The 21,230-nt window shown below is 45.8% G+C and overlaps 1 protein-coding gene across 2 annotated transcripts in view; it reads left to right on the top strand.

Moving 5' to 3' along the window:
• Positions 1-21,230, top strand: part of gbf1 (golgi brefeldin A resistant guanine nucleotide exchange factor 1) — an 82,027-nt gene that overhangs the window by 31,733 nt on the left and 29,064 nt on the right. For both annotated transcript variants that reach the window (XM_030378324.1, XM_030378323.1), the window contains exons 5-12: positions 12,391-12,509; positions 12,803-12,911; positions 14,665-14,725; positions 17,140-17,194; positions 18,541-18,667; positions 18,942-19,141; positions 19,550-19,718; positions 20,027-20,238. In XM_030378324.1, the coding sequence (XP_030234184.1) occupies positions 12,391-12,509; positions 12,803-12,911; positions 14,665-14,725; positions 17,140-17,194; positions 18,541-18,667; positions 18,942-19,141; positions 19,550-19,718; positions 20,027-20,238 (1,052 nt within the window). The remainder of the gene's footprint in view (positions 1-12,390; positions 12,510-12,802; positions 12,912-14,664; positions 14,726-17,139; positions 17,195-18,540; positions 18,668-18,941; positions 19,142-19,549; positions 19,719-20,026; positions 20,239-21,230) is intronic.

Here is a 21,230-nt window from a genome sequence, read left to right as displayed (position 1 = left end):
TACTCCTTTGAGAGGAGTAAGAAGTTGAATGCAGAGCAAGACATCACTTTTGATTGTTATGACATCAGCTTCTCAGATCTGTCCTTTTGGGCTCTACTCTCGGAAGTTTCCCTCCCAAGTGCTCCCCTAGGATGTAGAATGGGGTTTCATTACAAGCCTGTTCCCGGGAAGTACGAAGCCAGTACAGCACACTGGAAGAAGCTGGGATAGGGATGTATTTTTTTATAGTAAATTGAGAGAAGAGCCGTGAGGGATGAGAGTGTAGCAGCGGTCCTGTCAAGTACTGCCACCTCCTGGCTTCATTCAAACACACTGGAGCCCATGTTTCAGTAGCAAGCTTGAACGCAGAATCCTAGAAAGATTCTCTGCATTGGTACTGAGGCAAGGAAATTAATTTAATCCATTGGGTTGGTCACCGCTTGTTAAATCAGTCTCCTCTCTTCCTTCTCTCTAACTGTGAAATAACCCTGTCAACTTTTAAATACTGGGTCCGGTGATGGGACTTTATCGCCACTCTTGGATATTAAGAAATAATGCGGTGGGTTGGAAAATATTTAGTGCTATAAGACTGCTTTGATTTATTGCCCTATCTGAACGAAACATGGTATACGCTAACGTTTGACACTCCCACACTAGATCCAGTTTTATCCAACAATGACTTGGAATACTGTGATATGACCCTATGTGGCCTGTCAAATAAACAGCCATGACTCATTCATTACATTTTGTTAAACTCATGGATGCATTTCAACCACACACATGCACCTGTCTAGCCGCTCATGGATCTGCTTGGAGCTATGAATGTGACGCGCTTTTGTTAAACAACTGTTTTAACCTCCCCCCCTTCAATTAAAATGGTTGGCTAAAATACGCCTACCATTTTCTTTAAGTGCTGTAGTTCACCATCGCCTGAAGCATTTTTCTGCATTATGAAGAGAATCCTCTGTTCTGTTTCATTCACACAACAAGGAAGTCACTATTGTTTCCCAACTGAAATGTTTTAATAAAAATCGTATGAAGGCCAACGCAATAATTATATTGAAATAAAAGAGCAGATGGCAACTGCAATAGAAACCAGTCTTTCCCCCCACGAAACATTATGGCAAATAATTATCTGTGGGCTTGAAAAGCCCCCAGTTAACAAGTCTGTCCTTTTGTTGCGAGCCAAAACAGGAATTCTCTCTTCTTTTGATTGGAGCGGCGTGTCTATGGCGCCTCTGATGTGGGTGGTTTGGGGGGGGTTGGGGTGTTCAGTGCAAGTTTGCACACATTACGCTTCCATCCCCTCAAGTGGCACTCCCAGCAGGCTGCCCTGTTCCTCTTTACCCTGGTCGTCGCACTAAACTCCTTCCCCCCACTATTGTGCTGGTGGAGAGTTGAGCGTGTGCTGCACAATGTTGCAACCTTTGTTCCTCCTACACGTCTTTTCTGTCCGTGCCCCCTGTGAGAGAGAGAGAGAGAGAGAGAGAGAGAGAGAGAGAGAGAGAGAGAGAGAGAGAGAGAGAGAGAGAGAGAGAGAGAGAGAGAGAGAGAGAGAGAGAGAGAGAGAGAGAGAGAGAGAGAGAGAGAGAGAGAGAGAGAGAGAGAGAGAGAGAGAGAGAGAGAGAGAGAGAGAGAGAGAGAATCCCCTCTCTCAGGCTCTCTCGTTATTACATGTAGACACACAAACTCGCATACACAGAGAGATGAAGACACACAAGCGACCTTGCTCGCCCCCTCTTTCATTAAGTGAGTTAATTCCTCTGAATCTGTGGCCTGAGGCCTTCTGGCATGGATGCAGAGGAGACTGGCTCAAGGAGTACCAGCCCCCCGCCCGTCCACGGATCCCCAGCAATGCGTCTGTCAGTGCTCGGGCTGTCCTTTTTTTTTTTTTTCATAGCAACCGATCTGTCTTTACCCAGCTTACCTCTCCTCCTTACTGTCATGTTAGCAAGGCTCAGTGCTAACCTATGGCTGCTCCTAGCCCTTAGCTCTTAGCCCTTAGCTTTTAACGCTAAGGCTGAGCTGAGGCTCAACCAGCATTAGCCTCCGTTAGAGGACATGCGTTTAATGGGAGCATAGTAGCGCCTGAATGTCTCTAGCCTGGGGGGCTTTTACTCTGCTCTTAAGGAGACAAAATAATATATTTTGTGTGTTTTAATTTAAGTATTTTTTTAAGTTAACAAGATGGTTGATGCATGTATAGATTATACCCTTGATATCACACTCAAGTCCCTCAGTTAGGATACTATATTTTCACACTGACTACAATTGATGAAAGTCTTCCTTTGATGCATCCTTTACCTTGCTAGGTAGCCTCATCGTCAGCCTACTTTTAACCTAAAATGCTGATTTTCCAGTGACAGTGCAAACCCACAACTGGATAAACTACATTCACGGCAACTGTTGACCCTTGCTCTCTGGGATGTATGTGTGCATACGATACGAGCTGGATACGGATTTGTTGTGTATCCGCTTTCTAAAAGTTAAAAGGTTCTTGAGTGGTTGTCGTATTCTTTTTTTTTTCATAATGGTACATTTTAAATGTATACGTGTGTCACACTGTGGCAGTGTGTGTACCATTCAGCAGACAGAACAGGTGAGCAAACTCCATCTGAACCCTGACATGGGAGGGATGGCCGTCCCTTTGTTTGACTTCTAAAGATGTATTGGCCCTTAAGGGGAGTGCGTGGCTTGTGAAAGTGCTTTAGTTGCGTGTGTCTGTGTGTCTGTGTGCGTGTGTGTGTGTTTCCTACTTTAAACGGAAAACACGCACAAAAACAACTCCAAAGTAAAACTACCGTGTCCTGTCTGCTCCCTTTCTCTCTCTCACGCCACGTCTTTGATTTTTATGGAGGACTTTGATACACTTCAACTGGCTGATGTGACAGCTGTTTCTACCACCCCCTTTCCCTCTCCACCCCTGCAATCCCACACACCCCAACCCGCACTGACTGTATTACACACACACACACACACACACACACACACACACACACACACACACACACACACACACACACACACACACACACAGCCCCCCTTCCCTAATAAACATGCATGGTATTTGGGAGAGCGACCTTACGTACGTACACACATACAAACTCAGTCTTCTTCCGCAGTGTTATTTTAACAATGGTCCTCCCCTGTGCTGATGTGGTCTGTGGGGTCTTGGTGCCAGCAGAGGGATTAGTGTTTTATATCACTCCTTTCTGCCGGACAGCCCCCCACCTCCCCCCTCCTACCCCTCACCCCCAGGGCTCTGGTTTCCCCGGTGCCGACATGGCACTTTTAGATCCTTTTTGTCTTCTGCGCCACTTCCACGCATGTTGTGGCCCTTCCCTCGGGAGGCACTGCGGCGCTGCTCAGTTTCTCTGGCCTCGGCTGACATGTGCTCATACGCACATGTGCGCATCAGCCAGGCGCACGCTACCTCAACCTCATCCTGTTCCATTCACTGCACTGTAGTTATTCTGTAGTCATTTTTCCAATATTGATTTTCACAACGGGGCCACGGTAAGTATATATTGAACAAAACGGCACGCATACAATTGTTAACCCTTAATTCACTAGTGGCTATCGGTCGATATTATACATGACTCTTCATATTCTGCTGTTCTTCCCATACACGGCTCTAATTATCATACACTTAAGATGTCAATTTCAGCACTGCTGTTAAACCTTAGGGGGGGGTTTGACATCAGGGACTCGGGCCCGGATCAGAGTACCCTTTCCCCCCATGTCGTTCTCGACATCGTCTCCAAACTATCAATGACCGTAGGCATGGTGCGAGGGTCGGCTCCATTGTTTGGGCTCAGGATCTCTCAATCAACGCGCTTTTCTACAGTGGAGCAACAACATAAACAAATGCAAACTGTACTCGTCTGTGTTTATTTGCCTTTGGCAAACCAACTTGGTGTTTATCTACTCTGTTGGAGTAGACAAATGTACCCGAGTACACAGATGTACTTGGGTACGTAATAATTTTGCTAATGTGAAGGCTGAGTGGGGGTCGTTGGCAATCGTCCTCATGCACAGTACAAATCTGACCTAGCATTGTCCTTAATGACAATGGACTCCTTTTTTCCGTCACCTTAACACCAATCTGCATGGTAGCTTCACCTGCTGAGCCCTAGTCCTTCACACATCTCTCTCTACCCCTCCCCGTCCCCCCCACCACCACCAGCACCACTTGCGCACACTCTCTCTTTTCCTCACTTTCACCCTCTCTCTGTCTTTCTCGCTCTCTTCCCATCTCCCTTCGTATCTGTCTACCCCTCTCTCTGTCCCCTCCCCCCCACTTTCTTTCCCTCCCTGAGTCTGTTGTTGCTCGGTCGCCCTCCTCCTTATTAGCTAATGAATTGGTTGCTCCTGAAGGGCTCTGAGAAAGTAAACCAGGCAGCCAGGGTCAGCTCCGTGGCTCCTCCTCACCACTCGGGTTTCAAAAACAGAGGCCCCTGTTACCGTGGCAGCCACTGTGTCCAGGGCCCCCCCTCCTCATCGGTGAGAAGGGCCCACATCTGGTGACTTTGAAGATGGACTGTTGTGGATGTGAAGGAGGTCACATTTTTAATTTGGTGTGCGGATGTGTTGGGGATATTGGTGTTTGTGTGCTAAAGACCTTGTTATTGTCAACACCATTAGTTTTCCCGGGCTGTTTAATATCCCTGTGTCCCAATTATTGGCTGTAGATTTTTTTGAGTCATTAGAACGTTGACTTTTATTTTTTGAAATGCAGTGAAATATATTATTTATTTATGCTTTATTTGCTATGGACAGATGCAGTGTACATAGACAAACTGCTATCATTTTGTGGTTGATAAGATGATAAATGTGGATGATTTCTCCGAACTTTTCCGTGAAGTGAGGATACTTCTTTCTACCTTTTTTATATGAATTCCAAAATGTGAATTGAAGTAGGCGGTTTGCCTACTTCAACAGACTCCAACAGATAAATTGTTGCTTTGGTGAGTGTATTACAAATCATTACAAACTAGGGATGGGCACGAGTAGTAAATTCCAAACTCGAGTGATCGAAGGAACTCCTCGAGGATCAATCGAGTACTCGTTTGATCGAATCTATTTTTAGAATGCAACGCATCTGCAGCAGGAATAGGCCTAATGATGAACTGCAATATTACAAACCAAATATGTAATGCTTATTCTCCATCAAAACAGTCAGAGTTATCAGAGTATTCATTATTTATTTTTGCAAACGTTCAAAACACATTTTCCTTACAAAAATAAATATGCGTCTCACAATTTAAATCACGTCGAACCAAGGCCTGTAACGGTTTAAATAAACAAAAACGTAACAAGTAGCCTAACCATTGTAAATAATTTAAAGCTGCAAATAAAACGGCAGCAAATGGACTATGGAAATACTCAGCGTTGTGATCTTCTCTACACGACTGGGATTACGGCTGCGTCTTGCGGCGGTGAAAATAGCCGACACACTTGGTTGCTACGTATGGCGACACATTAGTGCCATAATTCACTAATGTGATAAAAGATGCATTCGGACGTATTATATTATTCCACACGCGTAGATATTAACTGCGAGCGCGCAAATGATCTATGCGCCCGCGCAAATGATCTCTGCGCACGCGCAAATGATCTCTGCGCACGCGCAAATGATCTCTGCGCGCGCTAAACAGCCTCTCGCGCGTAACAGCCTCTCGCGAATGATGTTCTGCTCTCGCGCGCGAATTTAGTTTTGGCACTATGGGGGAGGGAACCAAGGCAGGGCGGGCTTTCCTATGATTGGCCGTTTCTGAAGCGCGATATTTGATTGACAGCCCTCCTCAGCCCTCCTCTCATTCAATTCTGAATTGTACAGTAAATAGCTGAAACGATAGTTACGTATTGTAACTCTAGATTCTATGAGTATAGGCGCAGCCTTTTAAGGCTTTCGCTATTGGGTTATCCCTAGGCGTGAGCCGTAGCACTGAAAAATGTGTAATCCCCAACCACCAACAGCGTGGGCCTCAATTACGTCCGCGTGCGGCGTGCCTCAACGACGTCCGCATTTCGCAGATATAGTCGGGCGCCGGCGGACGTTCTGCTCCCAATAAACAGCTTTTCTTCAGCTATTTAAAGGACAATGAGGCCGACACTTAAAAGGCTGCGACTATACTCATAGAATCTAGAGTTACAATACAAAATCTTTGTAGACACATCTAAAATACAGGGACGTTGCTGCTGGATTTCAACCAAAGTTGTCTCCATTATGTTGTTCCATTTTCTCTCGTTTTCTTTATTAGCATTCTTCTTCTTGCTATTGATCGTATTCATTTTTGTACTAGTTACTGTGTACTCAGCGTAGTGCAGTGAAGTCAGTTGGTAAACACTCTGCGTGAGCTCCAGCTGTTCGTGGGGTTCCCTCACGCAACTGGCAGCGGGGTTCCCTCATGTCAACAATGGATACGTCATGCGATTCCCCAAAAAATTCTGACATGCCAAACTTTTCGTCGTGGGGTTTTCGAACTTCGCAGACGAAAACATTGCAGATCGCAAGCATGTCACATTACAAGACCTCGTCTCGTTGCCAACCTTTCAAAACCGTGTACGACTTACAAATATGTCTGCGACGAACGAATCGGGGCAAAATCGGGCTGAAATCGTGTAGTCTGAACCAGCCATTAGAGAATTTATGTCTGGCTATACAGTGAGCACTCCCTCAATCCTCCTTCCGAGGAAGTAGAAACTGTTTTGACTGGCAGATTTTTTAAAACTGACCTCATTTAAAGTGCAAAATTGTAACAGATACACAAAACAAAGGTATGTATATTCACCGTTATGCAACAATATCACAGAATCCCAAAAAAATAGCATCTACACTGACATGGAATAGTTGATGACAGTAGCCTAACCAAATCAAATGGAGCGAAAATGCTAACGAACTCTATACAGAGCTAATTTCAGAACAATACAGACATAATATCGTATATTACTGCGTATTAACTTGGATACTTACAGATTATGCCATCTTTAAGGCTACAAATATAAGGGAGATGCAGGATTACTGAACTAAAATTAATACTCTGACTCACAGCTGGAAGACAGCTAAAAGACGTCCTCACTGAGAGCTACTTCATGAAAAAACACTTAAATTGACTTAACCACACGAGTGCGCACAGAAATTGAGCATGTCCGTGACACTTCCCACCTGGCATCCTAAGATTCCACAACTACACTAATGTACTGGACACAAGGAGGTTGACCTCTGAGATACCTTTCTTACAGCACGACTCTCGATGAAACATTGGGCTTGATGCTTTGTAAGGGCTCTCCAGAGTTATTCTCAAAGCACTTTGAAATTGTCTGAGTCTCCGAGACATGGGTTGTATGAATTGTTACCTTTGAACTGACGGACTCGGGGTCAACTAGAGTGTACAGTGCTTCATCTTTGGAGACTGGTGTTTTGGGTTTACATAAGAAGGGTGGTCCAGACAGCCATGTAATACTAGCTAAGCATTGGTTGCTGGTATAGACCTTGAACTAGGGCTGCACAATATATCGATTTTTTATCGCGATGACGATATTGGCGTCCCACGATGACACGTAGTGTTCTCGTGATATTTTCGCGATATTTTTTTTAAATGTAAAAAAAATATATATATATATATTTTATTTTAATTTTAATTTAAAATTTTAAATAATGCATCCTCAAAAAAAAGAAAACGAAAAAAGAACCGAGCCCCGCCCATGCAGTAAACGCTCTACCTCCGCTGCAAAGCAAACCAAGCGCTCCCTGTACACCTGTCTGCGACTGCGTGAGTCCGGCGCGAAGTGTGAAAAGTGTGGGGGGGGGGGGGGGGGGGTGGCCTGGCGGCAATTTGCCGCCAGTTTCAAGTCCATTTCTTCTATAATGAGTTCTACAACCTCAGCCCCAACTATGCGGTACATAGCTACAGTCTTGGTATTGTGAGTGTGGAATATGGGGCTAGATGGCCTTACAGAGGACAAATACTACCTCACTTCCGCCTGATTTCCATAGGGGACGTATGTGCTGTGGAACGGCTGCGAACTCTGCCCTGCGTCCATTTCCACTGGGAGCGTAACAGCAGTGTAGCGCTGCCTTGCGAGCCAGCCGCATTCACGCGAGATCACCCGATAATCCTATACCTAATGTACTCACCTTCCAGTCACAAAACTACGGCAATTGAATGCCAGTCTTTGTCCTTTTCTGACATTGTCCTTATAAAAAGGATGATTTATTTCATAAATTATTTTATGTTACTCCACTTCGACAATCAATCTCTCGTCGTTCATGTTGCCGACCCTCTGAGACCCTTTGATGGATTGACTGCTGACCTGGTGCCACCGGTCATGTCGTAATGTTGATGTGAAGTTGTGATAAGCTACATGAGCTGAGTATTGTGTTTTATTTTGAACATTTACCGGATGCTCTAGGGCAGTCATACTCAAGTAGCGGCCCGCGGGCCTTTTGTGGCCCGCGGGGTGTCTATTAATGGCCCTCGAGCTGTTTTGAAAAGTTTTTTTAATTATAAAAAAAAAAAAAAAAAAAAAAAAAAAAAAAATCGTGCTGGGCGCTCTTATTTTGAAACCGCGCGCCGCGATCTCAATACGAGGCTGGGGGTTGCAACGATAAACAGATAGCACTCCAGCCCACAGACCGCTCCAGCCCTCCCAAACTCGAGGCAGAGAGTCCATCTCAGCAGCAGTCAAGGCCGATTTAGGGTCGTTTTAGACGCAGCGACGTAAGCACGTAATTTACACAAGGGACTTGTTTTAGACAAGTTTTGATTTACGGTTCCTTTAAGGTTCCTTAAGGATTGCGCGTGTTGCAAGGGGATTCTGCGCCAGAACAGTAGGGGGAGCAACGAACGAATCTGTGGGCGTGGAAGTGGAAATCGCTGCCTTGTTTATATTTATGATTATCATAATTCGTTCTTGTGTTTTCTTCTTCTCCTTCTTCAAAATTCTTCATTCGCTTCTGTCACGGCCTTTTAAAAATGGCGCTATTATGCTGTAAAACCGGAAATGTGAGACTCCTGAAAGGATGTGGTTAGCTGGCCAATCACAGTCTTTGCGAGCTGCGTAGGGCCGTAGTGTTTTAGTCGCATAGTCAGGAATTTTGGCCGACGCACTTAAGCACGTAAGGGGGGATATTTTACCGCGCAAGGGGGGGTTATGTATCTTACGTGCTTACGCGTTACGTCTAAAAGAGAGAATATATCGGCCTCAGTCACACGTATACCGACCGGCCCCTTGAGTCACTGAAAAAAAATTTTGTGGCCCCTCATCAATTCTACTTGAGTACCCCTGCTCTAGGGCTTTTACTTTTTCACTTCCTGCCCGGCTCGATCTGCTCTGTTGCAATTTACGCGGTTCAGCAACGGCTCGAGTCAAAAATAGAAGTGCTACGGAATGATAGCGCTGCGGCACGGCTTACCGCTCCTGGGACGCTGCTGAGACGTTCCGCAGCGCGCCCGGTAGGGGTGGGAATCTCTTGGCACCTCACGATTCGATTCAATTCCGATTCAGAACCGATTATTTTTCCCACCCCTAGCACCCTGGAAATGATGTCATTGATAGAGTGGCAGCGATCAGCAGCGGTGACCGCGGCGAAGCCGTTCCGCAGGGCTTACGTCCCCGGTGGAAATCAGAGTATCTCCGTAAAGACGAAGCCAAGCGAAACCGGGTAGATCTGTAGAAATGCTGTAGTACACATTCCAGGCCCATAAGGGGCGCTGCTTCTGGTACAGAAATCCAGAAGAAATGAGATAAGAAGAAGAGGCGAGCATGCGCATAAAGGCTGCCCTTATGCGCATGCTCGCATGTGATTTCTGAGACTCCGCGGGCTTAAGAGCCATTGGCTAGGAGGTCGAGGGGTGGGGCGATGACGTCATGGTTTGCGGTTTCAGTCGGTTTCAGCCGTACACACGAATCCAAAACGAAACCGGGTAGATTTGAAACCACCTCCGAGGGTGGATTCAGAAGTTTGCGGTTTCGGTCAGCGGATTCGCCGGCTTCGTGTGTACGGAAGGCCGAACCGTACAAGACCTTTGCGGTTTCGCCATGAAATCGGCTTCGTGTGAACGGGGCCTTAGACCATCCCGATCTTTGAGCTTCAGATGGCCAACTGCGGCCTTTGCTCTGACTGAAGCCTCTGGGAAGACAGAGTTATGTGTATTAGGCTTGTGAGGAGGAGAAGGATGCATAGGTAGTAGGGATGGGCACGAGTAGTAAATTCCAAACTCGAGTGATCGAATGAATTCCTCGAGGATCAATCGAGTACTCGTTTAATCTAATCTATTTTTAGAATGCAACGCATCTGCAGCAGGAATAGGCCTAATGATGAACGGCAATATTACCAACCAAACATTTAATGCTTATCTAAATCAAAACAGTCAGAGTTATCAGAGTATTAATTATTTATTTTTGCAAACGTTCAAAACACATTTTCCTTACAAAAATAAATATGCGTCTCCCAATTTAAATCCCGTCGAACAAAGGCCTGTAACTGTTTTAAAAAAAACAATGAAACAAGTAGCCTAACCATTGCATATAATTTAAAGAAGCAAATAAAACGGTAGCAAATGAACTGAAAAAATACTCAGCGTTGTGATCTTCTCTACACAGCCGGGATTACAGCTGCGTCTTGCAGCGGTGAAAATAGCCGAAACACTTGGTTGCTGCGGGTCTGCTTTCCCAAACTCACCGTTGTGTTTCAGGAGCATAAGTTGCAGCATAGTAATTGTAGTACTCTGTTAGCTCAATTTCTCTTGGCATATTTTACATATGACCTTATGATCTCCTATTTCTGTAAAGTATATTCAATACTTCGCTGCGCTTTGCTTTAACCGCCATCTCTTAACTTTTTGAATTCTGGCTTTGTGCACACGGCACGCGCCAGTGGCGCCACACAAAAAATGTATACATTTGCTTGAGAAAACTTGTCTGTGTGTGTATATGCAAACTCAAGTTTGCCTGTCCACCAACCAAGTTCATTTGTAACGAGGAGTACTCGAGTAATTGATTCCTCACGCCCATCCCTAATAGGTAGGCAAGCCTGTAGCGAAGTTTGCCATCTTCTTCTTCATGCTTGTCATCCGGGATAGATGTGTCCCAATCTGTGGTTTGAGAAGAGAGCTCCCTGAGAATCATATTCCTTTAATATTCAGTGGGGCAAGTAACCCCAAGGGGTCAAACAGGCTGTTCACTGTTGAGAGCACGCTTACAGTTGACATGTTCCTGAAGGCTTACAGGAACATGGAACGTGAATGTATCTGACGTGATGTCCAAGCTCACTCTCAGGCTGCGCTGAACAGGAAGATCAGATCTCTGATATCTTTGGCTCAACAATCTGCAGGAAAGGTTTTGTTTTGTTTGAAGCTTGTGGAGCCTAAGAGATGGCCAACATTCCTCAGACCACGTGGGGAATGACTTTAGAGCGTCATCCACATAGAAATCTCTCTTTGAACTGTCTTGCGTCACTGCTAAAGTTTGTTTCTTATGTCTCTGGCTGCCCTCCAAAATCCAAACATGGATGGGGATCGGCAGTTTACTAAGACATGGACTCTACGGTAGTCAACGCTTTCATTTTCAATGTTTGCGAAATGGTAGTGGGGCAACCCAGCTATTGCTGCTATCCTTGAAGAATTCTTAAATTATCTTAAGGAAGGTCGTGTCCATGATGGATGTTGCAAGCCGGTTGTCGCTTTTAGTTTGGCAACTTTTCTTTTTGTTTCACACACAAAGACCTTTTGTGTGTGAAAAGGCATTGGGAAGAACAGCTGTACTTGTTTTTACAACAGAAATTCTCCTTCAATCTTACATGGTTCTCACTTGGGCTCAGATGATTGGGGTGTCCTTTTTCCAAGATGCATTTCTTCATAGCACTCAGTGTAGTTGGCTTGTGAGCACCGCAGAAGCAAACATCCTTTTCCTTTAACTCGAGCCTTAACTAAGGCTAAACTTGCACTAGATACTACTGTTGAGCAAGCAGAATTCCCTGATGCAGAGGCGATGGACCTAGTTTACATTCCCATTTCTGAAGCGGTGAAGTGTATTCACCCTTATGCAACAATATCAAAGAATAAACAAAAAAACTCAATAACAACGTGCATGGAATAGCTGGTGATGTTAGCCTAACTAAAACAAATAAAGTTCATTAAAGTCGCTAGCGAAAAAGCTGACCGCCTGGCAGACTCTATACAGAGTTTTTTTGTTTTAAAACATTTTTTTGTTGTAAAACAACTCAAATTTAACCAACCACTAGAGGGTGCACAGACATTACGGAGGTCTGTGACCGTTACAATAAACCGAGTATCCCGCAAGCCAATATGCAAGTTGTGTAACGATGTAATAAAGGGAGCAGAATTATCCCCAGGACTATTTATTCATTGCTTTAACCACCTCGTTTTGTTCTGGTTATTTCGGCAGATGCCAACCATGAGGCGGCGGCCGAGGCGATCGAGAACATGGCGGACGCCGTCACGCACGCTAGGTTTGTGGGGACGGACCCCGCCAGCGATGAGGTTGTCCTCATGAAAATCCTGCAGGTACGTTTTTAAATTAAAGAAAAAAATCACATTTTACAATTTGTTTTTTGCATGCTTTTATCTAAATCTGCCTGCTCGCAAAAAGTTAGCTTACATCAAGCTTTTTTTCCTTCGTTTGTTCGTTAATTTAGTTTTCTGTACATTTCATCATTCCTAGTGTTTTTATTATTCTATTTTTTTTTCCCATCCCCACTGAAGCTCCTGAGACACAAATCATTATTTTCAAATCCAACCTTGCATTGGAGTGAAAGGGATTCATCCAGTGTCTTACGGTTCTTTGTTCCTTGCTCCAGGTGTTGAGGACGTTGCTGCTGACACCTGTCGGAGCCCACCTGACCAACGAGTCTGTGTGTGAGATCATGCAGTCTTGCTTCCGAATCTGCTTCGAGATACGTCTTAGTGGTGAGTGGGGGTGAGGGCTGGGCGATATATCGATATTTGAAATATACCGATAATATTTCAAACGAGATATGGAACGAGACGCTATCATCAACGTCGATATAGTTAATAACTGCAGTTTTGAACCGCGCCTGACGCCGGCCCGGACCCCCTTCCCCTCACGTCACTTTTTTAAATCCCCTACGGCGCGAAACATGGAGTCCGCCGGCAAACGCAGCGCCCAGGAGCTTGTATGGAAGCGGAAGGCAAATGGCTCCATAGTTTGGAAATGGTTTGGGTACAAGGTGTCTGACGGATTACAAAATCAGGTATTTTGTAGATTTGTTTTTAAATCTGTCGCAACTAAAGGGTAGAGTACGACCAACCTCTTACATCACTTGCAGCAGCACAACAAGGTGCAATATGAGGAGTGCTAAAAAATGCGTGCAGTGACTCAAAATCTTAAGCTGTCTCGACGTAAATAATGTTTTATTCCGATAAAGGAAGTACAGCAATTGTCCCAAAATTATTGCGGACTCCCGGACACCCGCCAGAGCTGTGCTCTGGCGTGTCCGGGAGTCCGCAATAATTGAATCGTGACATGGAGCGACAGCTCCGACGGGTGTCGCTCCATGTCACGATTCTGTGCTTCAGATTGGTGAGGAAGTGGGAGAACCAGAGACATCAGAGACGTCAGAGACCCCGAAGCAGTCGTTACGATTCATAATATTCCGGAGGCGCACACAGCTTTTGGCCGTGATATTATATATTATATTGTAATGTTCTCTAATACGAGGCGGAGGCAGTGTCTAATCTACGGTTTATTCAGCCATCAAACTGTATTCAATTCCGAACGGTAGGAATAACAGTAAATCCAAACGGTAGGTAGGTATAGTATTAACGGTAACTCAACGGTTACCGGCACAGCAACGCAGGCAGGCTGGAAATGAAAGCACAGCAGCGTCACCGCTGTAGAATGATGAGTTGGAGCGCGGCAACGGCAACTATGTTATTGCGTCAACAAATATCAATATTTATCTTTTATCGACATTCTGCTTGAAGATATCGAGATATGACTTTTGGTCCATATCGCCCAGCCCTGGTGAGCATAGCTATTTTAATCTTAAGTCCTTTGGCTTTTATTCCATTACTTGGTCATTTCTTAAACTAAAGCTACACTTGGTTTAAATTATCTTTGTTGGCGATTGTATTACAAAGGGAGTTCTCTAACACTATTTGTTTGTGTTCGTTCTTGTAACCTCTGGAACACAAGCCCAACACTAAGACATAGCCAGTGTTCTCACATCCCTCCAGACTTAACGGCTACTGGTTTATGAACACAGAGATTTTCTGGCCTGCCACTGTTGATGCAAGACCTTAATAAGACTCCCTGGTTCCAGCCTGACCAAACAAAACACTAGCAGAGCTGCTCTCCAGCTCTGTTCCTCTGCGTTGTTTGTATCCTCCACGCAATCTCCCTCACTGGGCTTTTTGGCACCTCCCCTCATCTGTTTTGCTCTCTTTCTCATCCTCCCTTTTCTCTCTCTCTGTTTCTCTCTCCTATTGTTTCTTCTTTCTTGCGCTCGTTCTCACACTCTCTTCTGGTTTTTATCTTTCTCTAACTCATTATCTCTCTCTGTCTCTCTGTCTCTCTGACCCTCTGTCTCTCTGTCTCTCTGACCCTCTCTCTCTCTCTCTCTCTCTCTCTGTCTCTCTGTCTCTGTCTCTGTCTCTGTCTCTGTCTCTGTCTCTCTCTCTCTCTCCCTCTCTCCAACAGAGCTCCTGAGGAAATCTGCTGAGCACACACTGGTGGACATGGTGCAGCTTCTATTTTCCAGGTAAATGTGAGGAAGGGTATGCAGGGGGGGGATGAAGGGTTGCGGGATAATTGTTTATGTGTTTACATAGGTGATTCCCTTTGCTCGTCGTTGCTGCACTATAGTCAGAATGGTAAAGTAATGTTGAGTGTGCCTATAGGACTACGCTACCCAGAATCCAACTGAATCTAGGGTCTTGTTTGGCGAGGGCTTACGTTCCTAGACGATGACTTTAAAGCGGTTTATAAAAAATGCATGCTCATTTTGGGACTGTTTTGTTTGGAGAACCAATAAGCCTAATGAAACCACCACACACGGACAGCGACTCCACTCCCGAGTGGAAATTCACGGCCAACTTGGATTGTTGTTCTGCCAAAACGTTCAGCTCTGCTGCATTGACAAAAAACATTATACATCAAAGGAGAAATAATATAATCATTTTTTATTTATATAGGTTTTCTAGACACTCAAAAGACTCTTTACAATGTAAATATTATACAAGAATTTAAAATAAACAAATAATAATGAATAGCTACATTAAATCAAAAATAATACTTTGCAACCGTTTGCTCAATTCACACCAAGTCACGCCATGGCAGGCTTTATTCCACCATGGAGGTGTTGTGGTCTTGGAGCTCCAGGGTAGACATTAAAGCTGTTTAGCCCTGTGCCTTCCCTCCTGCACAGTGAGGAGGGCCAGCCAGTTTGGTGATTAGCTTCCCTGTGATTTCCTGCTGGCATTTAGCTCCTTCTCCCTCACACGTCACTCCCCCAGATCGCGTGTGTGTCTGCGTGCATACATTTCTGCATTACCATGAATGCATATGCATTGGCTTGCCATGCATGCATAAATGAGTTCATTAAAACGTATGCGTCAGTGTTCATGTAGTACGAGTGCGTGTATTAGCGAGTGAGTGAGTGTGAGCACGCCTCTATTATCCTTTGTGTAATAGTGAACATGCATTATTGCTCGTGTTTTAACGCATAAGCACAACTGCTTGCGTGGGCGTGTATTGGCGTGCATGCAGTACCGCATGTGTGTTTGCGTGGCCGACGCAGTAACAGTGGCCGACGCCGTGTTTATGTGTGTCCCTGAAAGAGAGACACACATAAACACACCGTTAGCATGGGCTACCTCCCCTGCTGTTATTCATGTGTGTTTATAGACATGACTACTGCGTGGCACCTTGTTAGCGTGTCTAGCCCTAGCCTGACATTACTGCTCAGGGCAGTAGTGTTGGAAATAAAAAAGCATGGCGGCCGCCATGGTCAACAGGAAGGCATCCCTGCCGGTGAGCAGTGGATGTATATTTAGTACCATTTTTTTACGATGTGCCTCTTCTAATACTCATTGGCACACAGGAATATCACAACCGCAATCATAACGCACACGCACCATCACAAATGGACACTCAGTCACCCAACTCAATTACACACACACGCACACAATGTCGGACACTCACACAAAGAGACACAGAGATTTCATTATGTTTGCATCTAACTAACCCTTGAAGCCCTCCCCTACCCTCTCCTCCACAACCCCTGGGTTGTAGAGGTGTGTGTGTGTGTGTGTGTGTGTGTGTGTGTGTGTGTGTGTGTGTGTGTGTGTGTGTGTGTGTGTGTGTGTGTGTGTGTGTGTGTGTGTGTGTGTGTGTGTGTGTGTGGTGGGGGAGAAAGGGTGGTGCCCCCATCTGTCTGTATATAATGAGCAGCAGCTCTGCTGAAGTCCTCAGAAGGCAGCTTAGATTGGCTGCTCAAAGTATTAGGCATGTTAATCTGTTGGACCCACAGATCATCCAATAATCAGGCTAGCAACACAACACTCTATTAACGCTGAGGTAATGTTGGAGGGTAGTGCGTTGGCATCATCGTGTGTGTGTGTGTGTGTGTGTGTGTGCATGTGCGTACAACTGGCGTTGACAACTCATTTTCCAGCAAAGCCTAAGAGTCCACAGAAACCTAGTGGTGCTCTCTTTCTCTCTCACTCACTGCCTCTCAATTTCCAAAACACACTTACGCACACACACGCATGCACACACTCGTGTGCATGTTGTATGAGGACTCGAGAACCGGCTTGGGTCTCATCAGATCCCCAAGCCCAAGTTGTGTTAGCTTCTGATAGCCCCTGATAAGCTAGCTTGTGGGGAACTACACAAGTAAAAGAAATTGTGTTCATTATTCAAATATCTTAACATCTTGATTTTTTAACTCTTACGGTATTATCCAGGCAACCCCGTTACTGCTATGTATAGTTCTATACATTTTTGTTTCGAGGGATTTATATCACTCATTTTATAAATTCCCATTTCAAACTAGTTAAAAGCACGATTGCTTTTTGGGTTATTATTCACATATATATTATATTATGTTTCTCAACAGGCTTTATGACTGCAGTATTTCTGATTTGACCATTCAATGTTTCTTCTCTTCTTCAGACTCCCTCAGTTCAAAGAGGAGGCCAAGAGCTTCATCGGAGCCAACATGAAGATGGTAACGGGTGTTAGATGTTGAACCAAGACCTGCTCCCTCCCATCTCCTCCTCCACCGCCTCCTCCACTTTCCTCCTCCTTACTGCCTTCATCTTTTTTTAGTTACCTTAAGCCTACCCCATGTTTGTCTCCATGACCCTAAACATAGCAAATGTAAAGTAACAAGAAGGTTTTTTTTCCCTACTTCCCGTCTTTTTAATCGGTGATTTGACTGAAATGAAAGTATTTACAGACTGAATTTGGAAAAGTTAAAATATCAATTAATTGTTTTGGATTTGTTGATAAAAAAGGGTTTGACATTCCGTAATAATAAACACTTATCCATTTTTAAACAAAGAAGGTAAAATCTTCTACAGTATTATTTATCCACCATCTCACCCCTGAGGGAGGTCGCATGCCCCCTTCCCCCCCATTGGTGAATGCCCATGACTGTGTGCGCGCTTTGTGACAGTGCGTGTGTGTGTGCATGTGTTTCTGTGTGCGTGTTTGGATGAGTGTGCTGACTGACGGACATATCTTCATCACTAATCGCGGGCGCCTGCCCCCTGCCTCCCTCCTCCTCCTCCTCTCTCCCCCTCGAGGCTTACAATATCTTATGGAAAAACAAAAGAGTGCAGGTAAGGAAGATGGCCCACCAAGAAGATGCCCCGCCCTCCTCTTCCTCTTCCCTTTCCCCCCTCTTCCTCATCCCCCTCTGTAACTCTCTCTTCTTCTCATTTTGTTTTTGACTCATTCTCGTCCCGACTAATCCTTTTCTCCTCCCTGTTGCTCTTTGCCCTCGAGGTCAGAGGGAAAAGAGTTAGTGGAACTCTGAGGAGCCTCCCTCTAGAGTTGTTTGTGTTCCCTTGTGTGATCCGAGGGGGAGTCCGTGTTGCTCTGCCACCTCCTCTACCCACCCCGCTCCCGAATGCTTTTTAATTATCTTTTTTTGCATTGAATTGGAATGCCGATGGGTTTTGTGGTTGCGTACATTTTTCTTTTGTTCATTGTATAATACCTCAACTTTTTGTTTTTGTGCTGTTGCAATCCAATGCATGCTGTATTAAATTATGCATTAAGTCGATAGAATTGATAGTTCGCAACCTTTGCGGTATACCGAGTCGTACTTTCTAAATACGAAGGAACCGGGACGTACTCGGGGACGTTGTATGAACCATTCAAATCCTCCTCGGACTGGAGGAGGTTTTACTGTGTCATTGAATGGTGACGTGACAACACATCTTAGTAAACGAACGTGGACGTGCAACAGTGGTTCCAGCCCCGCCAATGACTCGTTGAACCACGTTAACCCAGTGGGTGTGTCTGTTGACCCCCCCCCCCCCCCCCCGCTCTGGGTCCTCCCCTCAGGTGAAGATGCGTGCGGGAGGGATGAGCGAGAAGTGGAAGAAGCAGAAGCCTTCGCCCAGACCGCCGCGCCACACTGGGAGGGGGTCCCCTAGCCAGTCAGCCCACCTCAGCAACAACAAACTCTCTGGTCAGACACGCACACATGCACCTGCATACACACTACATGCACACACACAATACACACAAGTGTGTGAGACATTTTAAGACTGCAATCTTTTTTTTGATCTTTTTTTATGGAAATGTTTGAATATCTAAACAAGCTAGTTGACTTGAATTATATGGATGACTTTGTAATGAATTGTAATTAAAATCAACTTATTCTATCAGCCTGAGATTTTTCCAGCTGTCCTGATGATGAATCAGCAGCCTAACTCACTCCTCCCCCTCCTCTACCTGAGCAGGTGGGGTCCCCTTTATGGAGCCAGGCTCCGGCCTCTCAACCTCGGACAGCGCGGGCTCCTCAGTCTCCAGCCCGTCCACTGCAGACAGTGGGCTGGACCCTGGCTCCAAGGCCACCTCGAGGGAAGACCTCAGCGACCTGGAGCAGAGCAGCTCGGCTGCCACCACCCCCGGCACCGAGACCCCCCGGCTGGATGCAGCGGTACGATGACTGGGAGGGTGTTTGGCTACACAGGATACTCATCCTCTGTAGCTCTACTGAGAATTACATCCTAGAACTATGCAACCATAAGACAAATAATTAAACCAATATTTATTCAGACGCTCCATAGTACCAGGGATGAAAACAAAAAATGGGCGTCCAGTTGAGGTTAGATTCCCAAGTTTTGCTGTGTTAAAGGGCACCTATTTCATCACCTGGGTGCGATGTTGATCTGTCCATCATACATCTAGGTGGCCACTTCCACTTGTGATGTCACCCTTGGGGTCGTTTTTTCAGCAGCTAATCATATGAGACCTGTTGGGTAAATCGGGGCCTTTTAAACCAAATTCTTTGACGTTGAGTAGTAATCTGATCGCGGCTTGCTCTCCGCTCCCCTCGCGGTTCCAGTCGGACGGAAGGAGGTCTGAGCGCGGTCAGTCCACCTCCGTGGAGTCCATCCCGGAGGTGCTGGAGGATAAGGACTCTCTGACGGAGAACTCGGACAGTGCCTCCGTCCACGACATGGACTACGTCAACCCTAGAGGAGTCCGCTTCACCCAGTCCACACAGCGAGACGGTGGGTCCTGTTGCCATTCATTCCCCTCATTCACCCAATCCTCTATTGACTCTGTCTCTCATTTACCCTGTCACTCATTCAACTAGTCAATTATTGACTTATCAACCCAGATAAGTTAACGCCTCACCCAGCGATCTAGACCTGCAATCCCGTCATCCATTCATTCATTCACCCCCTCACCCCACTCAGTCCCCCCCTTTCCAACACACAGAGAGATGGTGCAGTGACCTTAACCTATCGGATGCTCACTATTCATCTATCCATCCATTCACTTATTCATCAAGTTCCTTCTTCTTCAACGCCGGCAGGTGCTTCGCTCATCCCCTACGGGCTGCCCTGCCTGCGTGAGCTCTTCCGCTTCCTCATCTCGCTGACCAACCCCCACGACCGCCACAACACGGACGCCATGATTCACATGGGCCTGCAGCTGCTCACCGTTGCCTTGGAGTCCGCCCACATCGCCCCCTACCAGTCCCTGCTGGGCCTGGTCAAGGATGAGCTCTGCAGACACCTCTTCCAGGTTAGTCCGTCACGCCAGCCGTCTCCATATGATGGTCCAAGTGAAAATCCAGTCCAAATGCATTGAATCTCATTTGGTGTATATTAGGGGTGTAACGGTACACTGAAGTTACGGTTCGGTTCAGACATCAGTGGTTCATACGAGTTGGGTACAATGAAAAACAAAAATTCAGAAGGCAATTCTTTTTTTATTGTGCATGTCTCAGGTTGTACCACCTAGTGTCTTACAGTATCTCCCCTGAGCTAGCTGCAACAGCCTGAACTGTGTAATCTAAGATGTAAACAATAATTACCCCACATCATCTTCAGACTCCATCCATAACTTGTAAACAAAATAAGACAATCAGTTATAAAACTGAAAATGCAGCATGTCTTATTTATGAAAGTGCAGACTGCACAGAATTATAGCCACTACGAGCCAGTCCCCAAATGAGCTTACCAAAAATGTGCCGTTTTTTTAGAGGCGGGTCAAGGTGGAGGGTGGGGGTGTGGCCCTGAGCAGCTTGCGGCCACGGTACCAAGCGCTCGTGTTTACAGTGGATGTATCGCAATGGCGAGGCGCACACAGCTTTTGACCGTGTTCTGTAACTTATCCTAAAACACTCTGGCTGCTCCAGCGGGAGTCCTGGAGCTCTATGTCTAAATAATATCTTATTATATATGGATATCTTTATCATATATATATTATCAAGGCCAAAAGCTGTGTTTGCTTCCAGATGATATTATGAATCTCAAACGACTGCGTCGGGTTCTGCGACGTCTCTGGTTCTTTCACTTCCACATCAATCTGAAGTAGACTGAACCGCGACATGGAGGAGAAAGGGATTGTTTCCCGCAATTATTGACCGCGATTGTTTCCTGCCGTAGCCCCGCAGTGGGCAGCGCCGAGGCGGTGGTGCCTCGGAAGCGAGCAGCGGGGCTCCGGCGGGAGACAATCGTGGGCAACAATCCCTTTCTCCTCCATGTCGCGGTTCAATGTACTTCAGGGAGTCA

The sequence above is a fragment of the Gadus morhua genome, chromosome 15 (genome assembly GCF_902167405.1).
Source record: "Gadus morhua chromosome 15, gadMor3.0, whole genome shotgun sequence".
Taxonomy (NCBI): Eukaryota; Metazoa; Chordata; class Actinopteri; order Gadiformes; family Gadidae; genus Gadus; species Gadus morhua.
Note: the sequence above shows the minus strand (reverse complement) of the source record. Positions and strands in the feature narration are given on the sequence as shown.